Source organism: Equus asinus, chromosome 20, assembly GCF_041296235.1.
Source record: "Equus asinus isolate D_3611 breed Donkey chromosome 20, EquAss-T2T_v2, whole genome shotgun sequence".
In the NCBI taxonomy this organism is placed as follows: Eukaryota; Metazoa; Chordata; class Mammalia; order Perissodactyla; family Equidae; genus Equus; species Equus asinus.
In genome coordinates, this window is record NC_091809.1 from 96,305,036 (window position 1) to 96,324,659 (window position 19,624).

General features: G+C 45.4%; 1 protein-coding gene across 15 annotated transcripts in view; it reads left to right on the plus strand.

Annotated features, from left to right (window-relative positions):
• Window positions 1-19,624, plus strand: part of TEAD1 (TEA domain transcription factor 1) — a 253,830-nt gene that overhangs the window by 49,836 nt on the left and 184,370 nt on the right. The window contains exon 1 of one of the 15 annotated variants that reach the window (XM_070491141.1): window positions 5,274-5,339. The exons of 13 other annotated variants lie outside the window; for them this stretch is intronic. In XM_070491141.1, coding sequence (XP_070347242.1) covers window positions 5,289-5,339 — 51 coding nt within the window. In that variant the 5' untranslated portion in view covers window positions 5,274-5,288. Of the gene's footprint in view, window positions 1-5,273; window positions 5,340-14,071; window positions 14,215-19,624 lie in introns of those variants that run through there. One more of the 15 variants, XM_070491148.1, reaches the window with a different exon arrangement.

The window sequence follows — 19,624 nt, forward strand, 5'->3', positions numbered from 1 at the left end:
GTTCTTCATGTGTCAGATGGCTGGTTGAGCTGGTTGTGCAATGAAGGCTTAAATATAAATGTCGCAGTTGGTCCTGTCACCTGGGTATAAGCAACATGAATCACTCTGTGTGGCCTTGTTGACTTTCAGAGCTGGAAGGAGCCATGGAGATTTTACAGACGAGGAAACTATGGCTGAGAGAGAGAGCGATTTTGTGTTAGGAATCCCATTCATTTATCCAACCATCCATCCGTGCATCTGGCAAATATTGGTTGAGCCTGTGCTGGGCTGAGAGATAAGGCTTGGGCTATGAATGAAACAGGCACAGTCCTGTCTTCAAGGAACTTACAATAGTGGATAACACGTCCAAGCAGGCCCTTCCGGTATGGTGTGTTAAGGCTTTGATGTGTGAAGTCGGGATACCCGGGGCGCAGTGGGGGGGCACATAACTCCGGCGGGGATGATGGTCAGGGAAGGCGTCCTTGAAGGAGTGGTACCTGCAGTGAGACTTGAAGGGTGGAGCTGAAAGTCATTTAGATATGGAGAACCCATGTCAGCTGAGAACTGGGGCCTCCTAATTCTCATATCCAGTGGAAGTTGGTGCCGCTAAAAAGACTGTCTGCTTGGAAACAACAGGTGTTAGGCTCTGTGAGACTCAAGCATGTGTAAGAAATGCTCATTCTAGGCCCATGTCATGCAATATGGTAGCCACCGGCCACATGCACTGTTCAGCAGTTGGGAGGTGGCATCTGACTTGAGATGCTCCATAAGTCTACAGTCATCTCTGAACTTTGAAGACTTAGTATGAAAGGGGAATATAAAATACCTCATTAAGAGTTTTTTAATATTTATTACAGGTTGAAATGATATTTGGATGTGTTGGGTTAATAAAAGAAATTATTGAAATTAATTTCACCTGTTTCTTTTTACCTTTCCAGTGAGGCTGCTAGAACATGTACCATGACACCTGTGGCTCGCATTGCATTTCTGTTGGACAGCGATGCTAGGTGGAGAGAGGGGACACATGATGGTGATGAGAGCACAGGATTTAGAGTGAAGAGGTGTGAGTCAGGTCCCAGGGACACAATCTGTGGCAGGCGTTCACATCTCGGGACCTCCTTGCCCTTCTCTTTAATGTGGCACCAACAGCCTGACAGCTGGGGCTGAGAGTGAAGCCAGGATGCCTCCAAAAGCACATTCCATTATGGGCTGTGGTTCTCCTTCTAGTAAGACAGTTTAGGATAACGACAGTATATATACCACAGAATATACTGATATTTTAAAAGACAGCCGAGAAATTTGGCCAGTTGCACAATAAGAGGTTGGTGTGTGGGAAATGCATTCAGTACACAGTGAATTAGACACTGGGGGTGGATCTGTGTTGAGATGCTGTGGATAAGAAAATTCCGTTTCTGTTGCATTTGGTTTGCTCTGCTCCAGGGGTGGCCTCACCCCTCACTTCGGAGTTTGCATCCAGACTTTCATAGTCCTTGTTCCTTGTTTTGTTTAGTCTCAAAAGGCCAACAAGGGCTGTCCATTTCTTTATTTCTTTTTTATCTTCAGCTATTTAGTATTGTAATACTAAAACTCAGCACTCAGTAAATGCTGGATGAATGAGTTGTTATTCTATCAATACTTCCTGAAAACCTGGATATGTCAGGTATCTGCTGGGCTTCAGAGATGCTACGCTGAGCAGGACACAGCCCCTGCTCTCAAGATGCTCTCTGTTGGGACGGAGACAGTTCCCAGGTCAAGGGAGAGGACTGTGGGAGATATGGAAAGGGTTCCTAATTGCTAAGCCTGTGATTCGAAGGATGGCTCCATTAAACATAGCAAAGGAGGGAGCTAAGAGACAGTTATGGCTGCTGGGAGTACACTTTCTTAGAATCCCCTTTTGGGCGATGAAACTGAGGAGTCAAGTTTGCCTCGATCCCCCCAGCCCCTGGGGGTTTCCAGCGCTGTAGCAGTGGTCGATATTAGTATTGCACCTATAAATTACACTTTTTGTTGTCAGTTTACAGACCCCAAAGATGGTACAGAACAGATAATCCTCCCCCATCGGGAGTGACCTGGGCTAATTGGAAGGCTCTCAGGACCAGGGGGGCAGTGGCAGTTTGGCAGGGCCCATCAGGGGGTATTTGAGTGGCATGAAGTAGCTGTGACCTGGCATAGAGGTGGCAGGCAGGCAGACAGTCATTTCAGCAGGAGATAGCATCTGATACTCATCCCTTCGGGCTAGTCTTGTAATAGCGGCAGATAAATAAGCTGCCTCCAGTGTGTTCCCAGAATATCTCTGTCTGCAAAATGTCTTTGAGGGGATGTTTGACTTGCAAGCATGTGGTTGATAAAATAAATACATTTTTAAAATGTAAACCTCTCTACGAGAGGTTTTAGTCTCTTCTCTCCCCAGGGAAAAATAAGGCCCCTCTTTAACCTCTTTTCTTCCCTAAGTGTAGAATTCCTGCCATGCTTTATAAGAAGAAATATTTTTGGAATGTAGCACCTGCAGAAATATAAAGGGGCTCTGCCCCAACCACTGGGCTTGGGCTATTGAGTGGGTGGTTTCTCGCCGGTTTGTGAAGAGATATCAGCTCTGACACCTGCAAAGCATTTGGGGAGCTGGCCCAGGGTTGGAGGAGCTGGGATTCAGAGGGACTTAAATTGTTTTTGGCTGAATTCTGTGGGCAGGCAGCTGTAGCAGGCGGCTCTCATTTTAGAGGAGCCTTACCTTTCAGTGACTCCTGCTAGAACGGGACTCGGTGCCTAGAAAAGTGCCGGCCCGATGCAGGAACTTAATATAGTTGTTGAATGAGTGAATGACTGAACAAATGAATGAATGAATGAAGCCCTTTTCTGGTCTTTGGAGATCTTGTTGGTGGATGAGTTCACCCCAGGCCTTCACCTCACTTCCAGAGGGTGATGTGGAGACCAGCATCAGCATCATGTTGTTAGCACATATAAATCACCTGGGCATCTTGTTAAAATTCAGATTCTGATTCAGTGGATCTGGGACCTGGCCTGAGAATCTGCATTTATAACAAGCTCCCAGATGGTGCCAATATTGCTGGTCCACAGGCTGCTCTAAAGTAGCAGGGTTCTCTTAGGGTTCAGTCAAGTCATTAGTAAATCTTTAGTGATTTAATGTTCCCAGCAGCACAAGGGATTGTGGGTAAAGACGGAAGCCTTGGTCCTAGTCTCAGAAAAACGTGAAGTCATAGTGAAGAATCAAGACTCATCCTCAGAAGCTGGAGAAGAATCAATTCATTATTATACTGTATGGTGTGAGATGGAGAATGTGGTGTAGGATAGAATCATAGGATCTTGGAATTAAAGTTGTGTCTGCTTCAACTGGAGTGGGATCCCTCTAGCTGCCCTATCAGTTGGCCATCCAACTTCTGCTTAAATGCTCTCTCTCGACAGGAATATATCGTCTCTTGCTTGCATGGCACTTTATTTAACAAAGCAATCTCACAGGCTTTATCCTGAAATGTCAATAGAACCCTGTGAGGTCGTGTAAATTTTACTGGCATTTTACAGTTGGAAACTGAGGCTTCTGGTGATTAAGTGACTTGTGCAAGGCCGTGTTCTTTCCATTGGTGCCTCGGGGATCTGAACCTTTGATTCCCAGTTGAATGTTCTTTTAACTGTACTCCGTTTGGCCCGATTTGCTGAGAGAGCAGAGAGGTAGATCCTAAGAGCTTGAGTGAGGATTGAACTTCCAGGAGAGAAATAGAGATGTTGTGGATTCTGGAGCTGGGCTGGCTGTGGCAGTGTTGGACGAACTGAAGTATATAGAGTAGAGGGAACCGTGAAGGTCATTCAGGAGAAGCTAACCTGCTGCTCCATGCAGGCTTCTCTTACAGTGCATTCCCCCATAGTCTTAGCTAAGCAGCTAGAAGCACAGTGCTTTTGGTGGGGCGCTCACTACAACAAAGAGCTGTTTATTTCACTCATAGGCCATTCGCTTAGGTTGAGCTGGGATAGGGTCTCCTAGAATCTTTGCCCATTAATCGTAATACCCCCTCTCCTGCTGGAGCCATACAGCACGAGCCTATTTCCTCTTTCTATATGCTAGCCCATTTAGATCTTTTCTTTTGAAAAATCTAAAATAATTTTTCTTACCAGATTTGCAATATATGTCCATTGTGAAACATTGAAAAAATATAGAGAAGCAAAAAGGAAAATTTAAAACTATCAATAGTTTCACCACTCTAGGTGATTAGTGTTTTTAGCTTCACACTACATAGTCTTCCAGACTGTTTTCAATGCAGTTTTTGATGTGTGTATGTTATTTTTACAAAATGAATTATTCTCTTTGTGCATAATATTTTGTAATTTTCTTTTTCTTGTAAATAGAGTTGTTACTATCTTTCATATCAATAAATATTTATGATCCTAAAACTGGTAACATTATTTCATAATGAGATATGTAATTTATCCCATTTTGTCAGATATTTTGCCTGTTCCCTCTCATTTTTGGCAGTTATAGTCCATGCTGTAGTAAGTATTCCTGTGGGTTGGTCTCGGTGCCTCAGGTAAACCGTATCTCTGTTAGCTCTTCCTGCCGATGGAACGGTAAAGCTGAGACGAGTTTGGAGATGACTCTCCTGGCCCTCTCAGTTATTCATTCCCCAGCCTCATCATCCTCATTCCTCTTAGCATGTGGCTTCACACTCTTGTCTGCTCTCTGAAATATGCTCACTTTTGACCATTCATCCCTCTGCAGTCTCTAGGATTCAGATTTGAGATCTCACTTTCCTTCCTCTGAATGCAGCATTTCCAATCAGGGCAGCCTGAGACTGCATCAGTTTTTATGGCAGCCTCATCACAGTTAGTCATTGAACTTGTGTGCAACCCAATCCCTTAAGACTTTCTCATGTGATCTTCTCTACCCTATACTTGTGAGTTGATTTTTTTTTTTCTTTTTTGGACCTAAGTGCATGATTTGACATTTATCCTTATTAAATTTCCACCTTGTTAAAGTCAGCCTGTCATTATATCCTTTGAGATAGTATCAGGAGTAGGCTCTATCATCCTTCATAGTCACTGTCCTTTCCAACTCTCAGTCACTGGCAAATCCCAGTGTTAAATGATTCAGCAAATCCCAGCAGTCATTGACATCTCCATCTTCCTCACTCAATTGTAAGTTCTTTGGGGCTGAGACCATATCCTATTATTTCTCTTTAAAAGACCAGTCCCTACTTCTAGTTTATTATACGTGACCTAGTGGATACCCAGGAAATGTTGCCATGTGAATATTTATTTTGATTTAACTCCAGGGATGAGGGCGTGGTGATGGTATCACAGTGATGAAGAATGTAGAGGAGTCCAGCCTGGGTCTCTGGGGTAAGGAGCTTACGGTGAGTTTGAAGAGACAAAAACCTGAGTAACAGATGTGGTAAAGCTAAGTTCAGAGACTCTTCTGAGGTTGCTGAGTGGTTGACCGTTTTGGCTTGAGCTGATTGTTGAGATGGATCTTGATGTCTTCCGGACAGGCAGGCAGTGGAGGGCTTCCTTAGAGCACAGTGGATGAATGCCAAGGCAGTGAGAACCTGAGCTGGGACAAGAGGGAGGTCGGGGGAGATGTTTGCTGGGAGAGCTGATGACAGGAAACCACCCACCCGACTTTTGATAATTGTGTTGAAGGATGATCGCATAGAGGGGTCTTATCTGACTCTTGTGAGCTGTAGAACAAAAGTCGCCCTTTCTTTTTCTGTTTGTATTTGTTGAGGTTAAGGCTCGCAAAGCTAAGACCTGGTGATTGATTACCTTAGATCAGAGGCTGAACTGAAACCAGAACCCAGGAGCTCAGATTCCTTGGCCAGTACTCTGGAAGCCAGATTCGTGGTGTGAAGGCAGCTGGATGGCTCCTCCGTTGACCCACTTTGGGGCCTGCCTTGGTCTCCAACAGCATTTCTGAGTCTCAGCCCCTCATCTGTGAAAGGAGAGTAGTACCATCCTGCTTGCCTTTTTGGTTTGTTGCGAAACACACGCAAGACAGTGCTACTCTGAGAAGAAGTAAGCTCTGAGCAATGGGCTTCGGACACAGCCACTTTTAAGTAAAGGCCTGTCATGTTGAATGACAGTGAACTTCGCATTTCTTTACCTCAAGAGTGTTAAGGGGCAGGAGCCTGAGTGTCCCAGCTCCCTGGGGTGGCTGTGGTCTTTTCCAGGCCTGAAGGCAGTTCTGGGGCCCCTGCTTCCCACCCTGGAACAAGTTCAGCTCTTCTGGTCAGGGCAAAGGCCCTTGTTTACTCAAAAGGAAGCCTTCCCCTAGGAAGAGAGAGAGGTTCTTTAGGGGCTGGTCCAGTTGCAGGGAGCTGAGCACCTCCAGCCCTGCCCTGATGGTCGTCTCGGAAATTTCAGGGTTTCTTCACTGGATGGGACCTTAGTTATTTGTGCAGGGTGAGCTTGCAGGTTTCTGAGGTAGATACATGATTTCTTTCTCCTACTCTCCTCTGTACATGCTGGTATCTGTCACACTTGCCTCAGTTACGAGGCTAGTTTATATTTATAGATGCATACCTACTTAAATAACACAAGTGTGTATGAGAATGTACATTTATATAGAAACGTGCGTTCAAACTGGATATACAGAAATACACAAACACACACCCTTAGTTTTTTTTTTTTTTTTAGAGAAAATGAAAGATCTAAGATTCTATTGAAGCTTGGTTCAGTCTTTCTTTTGTGTTGGTCAAATGTTAATGTGCTGCAATTATTTTAATTAAGGAAAGGAAGTTCAAACTCCGGCGCAGTGTCGAGAATCTGCGGCAGTCCAGCACAGTCTAACCAGCAGAAGTTGAAACTCTTTAAGTGTCCGGCTCAGGAGTTTTGTTTTCTTTTCCAGTTTAGAACTACTGACAGCTTCCATCCCAAAGAATGGTCATCTTCTCCTTTCTCCATAGTTAGCCAGAGGATTCTGTTTCCCTGTCCCTTTGTCCCAGTTCCTTTTGGGCTCATTCACTCCGCGTGTTGTCTGAGTCAGCACTGGGTAAGGGTTTTTTTTTTTTTTTTAAAGATTTTATTATTTCCTTTTTCTCCCCAAAGCCCCCCGGTACATAGTTGTATATTCTTCATTGTGGGTTCTTCTAGTTGTGGCATGTGGGACGCCGCCTCAGCGTGGTCTGATGAGCAGTGCCATGTCCGCGCCCAGGATTCGAACCAACGAAACACTGGGCCGCCTGCAGCGGAGCGCGCGAACTTAACCACTCGGCCACGGGGTCAGCCCCCTGGGTAAGGGGTTTTTGCAGGAAGGATTGGAAAAGGGAGAGGAAGAAGCAGAGGAAGAAAAGGGTCTTAGCGCACTGCAGTGGTTCTGTGTCATTCCCGGTCCCTGCCCCAGACAGAGGTAGCAGCGGGCAGAGATGGGGTTAACACGTTTGTTGTTCCAGGCATTTCCATGTATGCTATCTCATCACTACCCTAGGAGGGAGGGAGCACATGAGGACACCGAGGCGTGGCGAGGTTGAGTGCATTGCCCTGGTCACAGCTACAGATGGTGGAGAGTGTTTTCAAACCCAGGCCTCCATCTTAGAGTCAGGCTCCAGCTCTCTTGGCAGATTTCTGCCACCCTCCCTGCCTGCTGACCTGCTTTATATTTTTTGAGCACCTACTATGTGTTGTGTACTGTTATGGATTCTGGCGTTACAGCTGACGTGTCTGCCTCTCAGTGGACTGGGAAATCTTTGGGGGAGAAGCATGTTTGTTCTTCGAAATCTTTCTCTCTCCGGCACAGAGCCTGGCCTCAAGTTGGCTGCCTACCTGCTTCAGGCTAATTGAACGAATGCTTCTGTGTTTTTTATGACCCCCAACTAAATTATAGCAGTCCAGGTTCCTACCACTTCTAGCAGTCTCAGCCAGCCCTACAGAGGTAGCACATAGTAGGCCATGCTTGATCCAGTCTTCTCAAGAAGTGACTAAGGCTGTCCCTCAAGCACTGCATCAGTATGTGTGAAGTGTGAACAAAAATCTCCTTTAAAATGTTAATATGATGGTGATATTTGTTACTCTGGCAGATAGCTTGCATCTCCGATTTCTATGAATCAGCACATAATGTCCTGAAATTCTGAATGCATCCTCTTTTCTCTCATTTACCATTTCCATTCAAAACCGGAATAGGTGAGCATGTTTACAACCTATTAAGACCAGAGTTTATTTTTTTCAAGCCTTTTTTTTTTTTTTGGGCCATTGCCCCACCTAGAACAAACTATTCAGGAAACACAGGTTTGTCTGGTAGCAACCTATCTTAAAATAAAAATGAATTCAATTTAAAGAAGGAATGTGGAATTGAAAATGTCACTTGTATTTAGGATTTTAGATATTCTGTTGAATTCAGCCAGTTAGTGTTGTAAAGTGGGATAGATGTGATCACCTCTCTTCCTTTGAAGATGAGATGTATCAGTGATTATTCTCAAACCTAAAAAATCGGGTATATTCACTGTATTCTGAGTTTCAGATGAAAGTATAACCCTCAAAGCTTATTGAATGATGCTTGAACATATTGATTAAACATAGAATTTTTATCAAACCTGATGATCGTATGGGATGTGACTGGGCTCCAGCTGGAACCTTTTCTTTGGCTCTTACCCACTCACGGAGAAATCTCATAGGTAAAGCAGAGGAAGGAAAAAAGCAGGCAGCGGGTCTTTGAGACAGACAGCTGAGCGAAGCTTGCTTCTCTTTTAAGTGACTCGTTATGAAGGAGAATATATTTTCTTTTTAACGTATACCTGTAACTTTCTTGTAGGATCTACTTTTGAAAAGTACCTTTAAAAACATTTGGACAAAATTACAATCACCGTCTTTTATTGTTTTGTCAGAGATAGTTTTGCTACCGTTGTCACTGTCCATCTCCAAACCTGTTTTCATCTTGGAAACTGAAACTGTGCTGTTAGACAGTAACTCCATTCCTCTCTCCCCTTAGCTCCTGGCAACCACCATTCTACTTTCTGTCTCAGTGCGTGTGACTACGTTAGGGACCTCATGTAAGTGGAATCATTCTGTATTTGTCCTTTTGTGCCTATTTCCCTTAGCATAATGTCTTCAGGGTTCATCCACGCTGTAGCATGTGTCAGAATTTCCTTCCTTTTTTAAGACTGAACACTTTTCAAGGTCCCATTTTATTTTAACCCCAAGTGTATGTATGAATGAAATGTTCGCCAACCAACACATGAATTAGCCCTCTCTTTACTGAGAAGTCATTTATGTGTTGTCCCTTCCTCCCTCCTTCGCTCTTCCCTCTCTCCCTTACTGGTTATCTGTCACTTGCCAGACCTCGGGCAGGTCACCAGAGATCCAGAGAATACCTACCTGTTTCTGCTCCCCCCACCAGCTCGTGCTCTCTCAGGGAGGTAGACTCGGACAGTTACCAAACAATGTCGGTGAAACAGTAGTTGTATGTTTAACGTTCTGTGAGACTTTAGAGGAAACGACAAGTGCTGCATGGGAGAGCCAGGGCCGGCTTTGCTGAGGGGGTAGCCGTTGAATTGGCCTCTGAAGGGTGTGTGGGTGCTTCATGACTGCCTAAGGGGAGGAAAGACGCTTCAGAGATGAGGAGCAGCATCGCGGCAGCTGCGAGACTTGTCTCTACGCATAGTTGGTCTAGTTTGGTAGTTATCAATTTAGACTCCAGAGTCAGACTTTCCGCATTCAGATCCTGGCTTTGCCACCTATTGGAGTGATGTGGGCCAATTTATTTTCTCTTTCTGCGTCTTAGTTTCCTCATTTCTAAATGGGAATAATGATAGTACTTTTCTCATAGGATTGTTATGAGGATTAAATGAATCGACATAGCAAGTGCTCCAACAGGGCCAGGTTCCGACTACGCGCTCTGTGTCAGCCACTGTTACTGCTGCTGGGAGGGTTAGGGGAGTGTAAAGTCCTTAGGCCTGCCTGAAACAGGCTACGGTCTGTGGGTGCGTGGTCTGTGGGTGCGTGGTCTGTGGGTGCGTGCGCGTGCTTGTCCGAAGCCTGTGACTAGACTCAAAGTTGCAGGTTGGTTGGGTGGATCCTGGTGATAAGGAGGATTCAGGCATCCCCAGATGTCTGACCTCTGAGCTTTCTTTTGTCTTCAAGTGCTCAGAGATCCTACCTTGTATCTGACGTTTACTGAAATTTTCTTAAAAAAGGAATCATTTCTTAAAAAGTACAAAAACGGTAGAACATGAAAAAAGTGTAAGACAAAACCCTGTAACGTCAGAGGAACAATTTCCTTTTTATTTTCGCTTAATTTCTGTAGATAGATGTATAAAACTGAAGTTGTAATTACATATGTATGCACCCACATTTACATATACACACATATATGCGCATATTTTATACATGTATACCTATAAATGTATACGTGTACATATACACGCACAATTTTGTGTTGCTTTTTGAAATCAATATTCTTTGAGAAACTTTCCCTCATGTTTCAGTCTGTTCTTTTTAATTTTTCTTGTAAATGGATGCAGTTTTCCTCTACATTCAGACACTCTGATTTTCTTAGTCATCCTGCTATTCGTTTTATTATAGATGATTCTATAATGTATATCTTTGTACTCCTCATTTTTTCCTTCCATGGGAATTTTCTCTTTTTTTCTTTTTGGTCATTATTACTTTTATTTAGAAGGTTTTTCCCCTGCCTTAGAGATGTTCATGGATTTCATACAGAATATCGCACACGTTTCTACCGATGTGCTACTACGGGGTTCATCTGGGTTCAGAATGAGTTGCTTTTTTTTGTTTTTGATTCTCTCTTTTTGATAAGTTTCTCATGTTAGGATTACTAAATCAAAGGATTCGAGCCTTTGAGGCTCTTAGTAAGTGCAGTTTGGATCTTTGCCTCCACAACATCACTCACGCATTTCCTGTATCTCATTCACAGCAGGTGTGGCGATTGCCTTTCAAGGTTTGCTGATTAGGAGGTTTAAAACACCACCTTAAGCTTGCTTGAAGTTGCCATTCTTCTCCCTCCTAGCGAAGATGCATCCTTTGTCCTAGGTTGTTCTCCTGTGTGGCTTGTCCATTCATCTCCTTTTCTGGTTGTGTTCTTGATATTTTCCAATACCAATTTGAATACTTTATTTACCATAAATATTAGCTTTGTGTTGGAAAAAAGTCCAGGTGCAGGAAATTTAAAAAGAGAAGGAGGAAAGCTCTTTCCCTGCCCTGCAGTAGCGAGGCTCCCGTCCTTGCCATTCCGCTTCTGGAGAGGGAGAAGGAAGTGCTCCTGCTCGCCATGTGCCAGCTCTGCTGGGATCACAGCGGCCAGAGTCTGGACTCTCCAACGGCCTTGCTTTTCAGCTGCCTTTTATTGTGAGCAGAAAAATAGAGTGACTGTCCATTATCTCAGCTCTAACAGTGTGCTCACTTCATTCACAGAGTCTTTCTACTCTTCAAGTCCCAAAAGCATCTAGTACAGAGACAGCATACAGTAGGCAATTTATTTTCGTCTGTCATAGATCAGAGGTTGGAATGGATGTCCCCTGACGTCCTTCTCCCTGCTCCAGTCCCCTCCATGGCATTCCTGTTGTTAAGAGATCTCTCATCTATTCCTTGATTACCTCCAGTGATGGGAGCTTCACTATCTCAGAAAGACAGATCTTGAGCTCAAGCTGAGATGGATCTGGGTTTGAATTTCTGTTTGACAAATGACTTAATGTTTCTGAACTTCATTTTCTTCATCATCTGAATAATGGATATAGTGATATTACATCTCTACCGAATATAGTTGTGATGAGGATTAGAAGAAATCATAAAAGTAAAGTCCTGACCCCTGTGCCTCACAGCAGTGTTGCATAAATGTTGAATCTTAACGTGAATATCATTTCCATTTACTACTACAAGGTATTTCCTTAAACTTTTGCCTTTATATTTGATTTAATGAGCCAAAAATATTTTTATATCCATCGATTAGAATTTTGATGATTTGGCAGAGAAGCTGCAGCTTGCCTCCATCTCCAGAGCGACTTGGAATTGGAGTCTGTTCGTCCGTAGTGGGGATGTGTGTGGGCATTGTCTCTGAGCTGATGCCCGTGTGGCCTCCGTGCCCGCTGCTGGGTGGGCAGTGCCGTGGTGCTTCCTGCCTAGCACCTTCGTGGTTTTGAAAGTCTGATTTTGCAAGTGCCTTGTGTGTCCTTCCTCCCTTTCCTGGTGCTGTTCCTGCCCTGGCATCCCCAGTAGAGGATGGACAGAAACATTTAGAAGAAATGAAACTCTGCTCCACTTACTGGTTGTCTGTTCCCTTCCACAGCTTAGCAAAGAGAGCTCAGGTAAGGAGCAGCTTCCACGTGCACAGCAGAGTGCCCAGCCCCCACCTGTTGCTTTTATTGGTTATTAGTTACAGGTAAGCCAATGCCAGGGTAGTCTGGGCACAGGTTTGTCTGTACTTGACTCTTCAGCTTATCCCTAGATTGTCGCATTTCGATGTTTTTGCTTTAGCTTGCTGAGAATATAGTACATGGTCTGAGACTTCCTCAAAGTCTTCTGTGGTTTAAGCAGGTAGCTTTCATTCTTGGAGAACCAATAACACTGGCCTCAGTACTCTGTCCACGAACCTTGTGATTATGATGTTCATCTTTGTCTAACCCAGCTCACTGCTTTGTAGAGAGTAACTTAGTGGGAACAGCCCCCTGATAGGCATCCTGGGAAGTGCTTCCTATTAATTGTCCATTTCAGTTTTAAAAATAAAATGTTAAGTGAATTTAATGAATTTAAGAAACAGTGCTGAAGGGATGGTAATTCAGATTTTAAATAGTGGTCTCTGAGGAGCTGTTGGCAGAGGAGAGGTAACGTTTTAAAAAGCAAATCTTGAGTTATAAGTTATCTGTGGATAGGGCTGATGTGTAAAATATTTAACAACTGGTAGGGTCACTGACACAGTGGAAACCATCAGAGGCCCCCAGTATGCCAGGCACTGACCTTTTACTTGTGGGGTATGAGGAGGCCAGGGTCCACTGGGAGAGGCACAGGGGCTAAGGGGACAGGGGCACTCAGTGGGCTGGGACCACTGACCCTTTGCCAGGTGGGATGGAAATATTTCAGTATTCTAAACAACCAGCATGGCTGCACCTGTGAGGTACTGGCAGGGGTGGTGTGGGGGGTGCGAGCAGCATCTGGATCGTCTTTGGCGGGTGTTTAGAGGTGCTAGCTGGGTTCCTTGCTTGTCTTTTCCTCCGTCTCACTGCTGAGGGACTTCTGCTGTGCTAGGCCTGATGATCTCCCCATGGGCGCTTGGAAGGTGTCACTTTAGAATTTAGGGTCGTCTCTTGGAAAGCACTGGGACACGTTCCTTTATTCAGAAAACTACAGTGTGACAGGCACAGTCCCTGCCTTCACGGGTGGGGTCACCGTCTCCACCAGTGGTTTCACATTTTTCCTGCCTTTGGAGTCCAGGAATCTGTCCTCAGGAAACAATGGCAAGGATTTGCCGTAGCAGTGAAAAGGTGGGCACGATCTGAATGTCCAGCCTTGGGGAAAGAGTCCAATAGTAATATATCCACGACACGGCATACTATACCTCTTATGAAAACCATGAATACAGAGAATATTTCAGGACTTGGGAAAAGGCTGAATGTGAAATGTTAGGTGGGCAATAAAAGAACCCCAAACTATAGGGAATAATAATAATAACGTCAGTTATTAAGAAAATACATCAAAATGCATTGTTAGCACTGACTTGTTTGGTAGAGGACTATGGGTAAAGTTCGTTTTCTCATATGTGTGTTTTATATGTTCTACTTTTTTGGTCCTCTATGGGTGTTAACTTTACAATTGGACGTGTTCCATAAATATTCTATTTTTAAAATCCAGTGTAAAGTTTAAAAAACTATTGTATAATGAGCAGCCGAGTATGTTGAATTGAAACTTGGAGAAACACATTTGGAGGTTGTGTTTCTTGCCTGTAAAGGAAGCTACTGACTCGGTGGGATCAAAATAAGAGCCCAGGTCAACCTCATGCCCCTGGACCCGGCTGCTCCAGGCTTCCAGGCGCAAGGGTTCCCAGAGGCCCTAATGGGCTTGTTGAAAGGCGCTCTCTACTTGGCTTCTTATTAATGTCCCTCCCGAGCCGTGCTCTGCTCTGCTGGCTAACCTTGTCAGAAGGTTACCCGTGGCTCTCCAGGGCTCGGCTAATTTTAAACCCGGGCGGCCGGTGCGGTGGCGTGGCATTGCCCTGCGGAGACACGAACAGCTCCCTGGGAGAGCGCTGGGGAAAGATGAGCCGAGTCCTTGTTTTTTTCTCCTCCTCCTGTAAGTGACCAGGCACGCTGAACAAGCAAAGAGAGCTGGGATAATAATGAGAGCTTTTATGGTAAAAATCAGGATTGTTACAGGTCTCTTAGCAGTGGCAGTGCCTGTTGGTAATCGCGCGGTGTGCTGTGTCCTGCATGAACTGTGTGAATTCTGACAGCACGAGGAGGAGCGAGGCGGCTGAGACCCTTTCTTCCAGGAACTAGACTCTGGCTGTATTTAAAGACAGGATGAAACTACTGTTATTTTCACTATTTATATGGTATTCTTCTAAATTTACAGAACTCAAACTCTGCTGGTAATGGGTTCCTCCTCTAAAGTGTTTATTGATTTGATTGGGAGAGGGGTTTTTCTTAAAAGATAAAAAAAAATAAAACAATCTGCCTGTTTACCAGCTAGTGGTCTGGCTGCCACGAAGATTGTCATCTTAAAGCCTCTTTTTTTAAAAAAAAGCATTTGCAATAGATAGAGTCCTATTCAGAATACTGCCATGCCTTATATACTCATAATCCTGATATTTTAGCGTGAAGCAGAAATCAGCAACTACAAAATAATGTGACATTGGGGAACCTCTCCCCATCAATATTAACTGAAAAAAACAGAGAATCCACTTTTTTCTTTTTCTTAAAGATTTTATTTTTCCTTTTTCTCCCCAAAGCTCCCCAGCACATAGTTGTATATTTTTAGTTGTGGGTCCTTGCACTTGTGGCATGTGGGACACCGCCTCAGCATGGCCTGACGAGCAGGGCCACATCAGCACCCAGGATCTGAACCCGTGAAACCCTGGGCCGCCGTGGTGGAGTGCGCGAACTTAACCACTTGGCCATGGGGCCGGCCCCGAGAATCCACTTTTTTCTATTTGGAATTTTTTCTCTTCCTCCCTTGCAGCAGCTTCAGGCTGGGAGTCTGATGTGCCTTTCAGAGTGAGCTGAGGCTCCCCTGCCAGGGCGTTCACAGCCAGTCTCACAGACAGGATTACAATGGGAAACTTAGTCCACCGGGGCACTGCCTGGGTCTTGGGGTTTACCTGCATAGCTGAAGAAAGGCATCTTTTCTTGTCGCTAGGTCTGTACCCACCCTCTTATAAAACAGCTGCTAGGAGCAAATTAAAGAGGCATAGTGTATGGAGTAACCCAGATGAAAGAACGGTGGAGGGAGAATCAATAACCTGCTAGCTCACTACAGGGATTGAAGTTGACTTTATTTGAAAGACCCAGGCCGGGTGAGACCACATCAAGCCAGCGGCGTTCCTGCACGAGGGCAGCACTGGAGTGAACTTTGGTTTCATTTTATGGGGGGGAAAATGCATAAATGCATTTTATCAGCCGTTTCTTTCTTGAAGATCAGACCCCCCCCTTCACTAGGCCTCATTAGCTCTGTCACGTTTGGATTTAGTTTTGAGAAAATTAAAGCTGAGTAATATCAGGAATTTGTTGAATGGAAATACTTGTTAAGACCTCCATTGACCCCAATCCAACTTTTATAAATAGCATTAAATAAGCAAACAAAAAAAAAACTCCATCCCCCTCTTGCCCTAAAATAATGTTTTTAAAAGCGCATTCGAAGTAGTTAAGTATAATATAAATATAAGCTGCTCTGGATTGGATGTGAAATGAATGAGTTATTGTAGGGGCTGTAGTGGTGATGTTAAGACTGTAGTTAGGAAGTTAAAGTACGTTTCTGAAAAGCTAGTTCCTCTTCGACTCAAACTCAAATATCTGCTTTTTTCTCCTGGGTTCTCTTCTTGTCTCTTCCCTCCTGCTCTTGGCCTGGTGTAGGCCCACTGTTATTTTTGTGGTAACCTGACACTTTGGCTCCCAGGCCCCTGGGAGGGTGAACTGGCTGTGAGCTGTCAAGGCAGCTCCCTCCCGCTGCCCATCTTCCAGGTGGGGCAGCCGCTGTGGGGGGCTGAGGACTGGGGGTCAGGGCTGGAATGCCACAGACTGAGGAGGAGGGGTGTGTGCCACCAGTAAAGACCTTGGGTTGTGGCTCATTAGGTGACAGGTCCTACCTTGAGGTGGGGGGAGGGGGGCAGCCAAAGTGATGCTGAGCCTAGAGGCCAGCTAGTCAGGGTTTTCAGAGACTGGAGGAAGGTTTCAAAGCCAGTGAATTTTTTAGTTTGCTCTGTGGGTCAGGTCTCGAGTTTGCCTGAAGCTGTCTTTGTGATTCCTTAGACAAGGATGAATTTCTTAATAGCCATAAAAATGTATTAATATTTTATGTTCAATTGAACAATTATTTATTGAGCCTGAGTGGGGAAGAGGTGCAGAAATGAATGCAACAGAGTCCCTGCCTTCTGAAAATTTACAGTGTAGCAGGAAAGACAGATAGAGGAGTAGTCATTATTATATGCGTTTAGCACTTACTGAGAACCTATAGTTCTCTATAGGTTAACCTATAGCACAGTTCTAAGACGTGTGTGCACACACATACCCACTAATCTGTTAGCATTTGGATACGTAGTGTACATAATGATGCCGATGATTGAGACAACTGTACTTTACACGGATCATCTCCTTTAATCTTTAGAACAGATAGGTCGTATTACTAATTCCCATTTTGCACAGAAAAAAACCAAACCTGAGACACAGCTAATAAATGGAGAACTATAATTCAAACTCTTTAGGCTTCTAAAACCCTATGTCCTCTTTGTATATGTGTAACTGCTTTGCCATGTAGACTCACCAGATGCACAGTGTGATCCCTGTAACTCTAGGGGTACCACAAAGGAAGACATTTAGCAAACATCATTGAGTTCCCACAACCTTATCTGGGCGTGGGAGACATGAAACGTAGGGATGCCCAGGAGCTTCCTGATTAGCAGGGAGACGGTATCTTAAGAGAAATTATGGTGAAGCGCACCAAGTATGGGGTTGGAAATGTGTTTGAGGTGCTATGGGGACATAGAAGTGACTTCTTTGATTCGAGAAGTCTGCTAAGGCTTCCCAGAGGAGAGGTTGGTGGCTTTGGTCTTGAAAGGACCAGTAGACATTCAGTAGATGGAGATGTTGGTGAGAGAAGCATCTGAGCAGAGGGGCCCAGGTGGCTCAAGGGGTGAAGCAGGCAGCCTGCTGTGTCCAGTGCCTGGGAGTGGTCGTGTGGCTGGAATGGAGGGAAACAGACTGAGATCATGTGGTTAAGGCCATGGGTGCTCTACTATGCATTTGGGTCCTGGTGGGGGTGGGGATCTGCTGAAAGATTTCAAATGAGTGTATGAGAAAAGTCGTATTTGCATTTTAGGAAGACTACTCTGGCTGCAGGACAGAGCAGGAGAGGTTTACTAAAAACGTATCTCCTGGGGGTTCTGATTCACTACCTTTGGCATCAGAGCTGGGATCTACATTTTTAAGAAGCTGCCTCTGTCATCCTGATGTACATCTGGGCTTGGGAGCCTGGCAGGACCAGCTGGTTGGCAGTGGTGGTAGTGCAGGGGTGTAGAGGACAGCCCAGCTCCGAGAGAGATGTGGTCCTGCCGTGAGACAGGAGCAAAGTTGGGGGGAGTGGAGAGGAGTGGATGGGATTCGATTGAGAGATGAGGGGCCGAATGGACATTCTTGGTGACGTGTTGCCTCTGACGGGATGGGAGGAGCCTGGGACGATGGCCCTCCCTTGGGTGCTGCTTCAGCCAGGTTCTCTGAGTAGTGGAGTCTCTCAGAGGGGCTGTGGGATTGGGTTCCCTCACCCAGGACCTGGAAAATCCTTTTCGGATTTTCATGGGCACTTTTAGAGACAGATCCTTAAGGCAGAGAAGTGACTTTGAAGGAAGGTGTGCCAGGTCTGTGAGGCATCGTACAGACTACCGTGAGGGTTTGGGTTTGTTAGCCTGGCCTTCGGGCCTTTCGGCCTCTCCTGTTGCGTCCTGTGAGTGGTACTGTTAGGCCTTGCACTGAGAGGGGATCCACACCCTGAAGGTCGGAGAGAAAGGGGGCTTTGGGGGCACTTTGTAGGAGTAACTGGAAATAGATTGCATTTTAACGAGAGAGAGGAACTGAGGGTTTGGCCTTCCTTGTTCCTCTACCAGGGTTAGCAGAATCTGGAGGAGGAAGAGATCCTGGAAGGAAATATATAGCCCTCCCCCCTTTTTTGCCCTAAAGAGACTCTTCCTGTGTGTGTGCTGGGGAGCTGAGAAATGTTGATGGAATCAAGTTGTGGCCTTTGTCTTTTCCTCTTGTACAACTGAGTCATTTGCTGGGGGTGAGGGGGTCGGGGCTGGGAGGAGGAGGGAGGAGTCTGGTGGGTGGAGACGCCCTCCTTCAGAGCACCCTGGACCCTGCGGAGGGGAAGGCCAGAGAGCTGAGGCCTGATTTCAGGACTGGGCGCCCCAGCTTTTGTGTCTGTCTCTCTCTGCTGTGCTCTGGGCTGCTCAGAGCTGCTGCTGTGCATGCCGTAGGAGCTCAAGTAGTGTTGGTTAATTTGAATGAGTGGCTTATTGTCTAAAGGGGAAACAGTAATTACTCACTTACCCTGCCTCAGCCAGTTTTCAGCCCAAGTGCCAAAACTCTTTCTTCTGCTGAAGTTGAACTGGGTCTAAACCAAGGACTGGGGTTAAGCTTGGAGGACAGGGATGGAGGTGAGGGTGAGGCTTTGATTGGCCCCTGAATTCTCATGCCTCTCACTGTAAGACCTGTTTTGCAGCTGCTGCATCACTGTGTCATCATTAAATGGCAGACTGTAGATCTCATCTGAAGGGTGGGGACTCAGGTCTGTCAGTAACATTGGGAACCAGCGGACACTTGTGAACAACAAGCAGTGTCATATATTTTCGGTTAGTTTGTACATTTGCTCGTGTCCCCACTAGCTGGCATTTGCCCACTGGCCATTCACAGACACGTGTGTCTTCGTGTGAGCATAACGCTCTAGTCCCCGTGCTGGGTTTGGGGATGACCGCACTGTGAGCACACAGCCCTCTTTGGCGACCAGGGAAATCGTGTGGAGTGCTGCAAGACGAAGTCTCATGAGCCTTGATTGGAAGTGCCGAGTGACCGGGTACCGGGCGGAGGGAATCCTGCGGCTCTGGGCTGTTTAAACAAGCCCACCTGTATAGACAGATGGCCGCTGTCCTTTGGTGCATGAAAACACCTTTATCCATTACGAATGCTTAAGAGATATGCAACCTTATAGCACTTGAATTTATCTGGAAAACTCTTCTGGCCTTGGACCACACTGGAAATGCTTTTGAGGAACAAAATGTGACTCCAAATTTATAAAATTATTTGTTCTTCATCCCCAAATAGACAGACACACACACATACACCCCTTCAGGAGTTGCTTGCACACTCCTGATGTTGCTGGTATTTTCCTGTTGCCTTTGTGTGAAATAGTCCAAACCTTTTGTCATGGCATGTGAGGCCCCTTGTGACCGGCTGAGCTGACTTTTTCAGCCTCTTCTCCAGCCGTTCTGCTTTCTTGC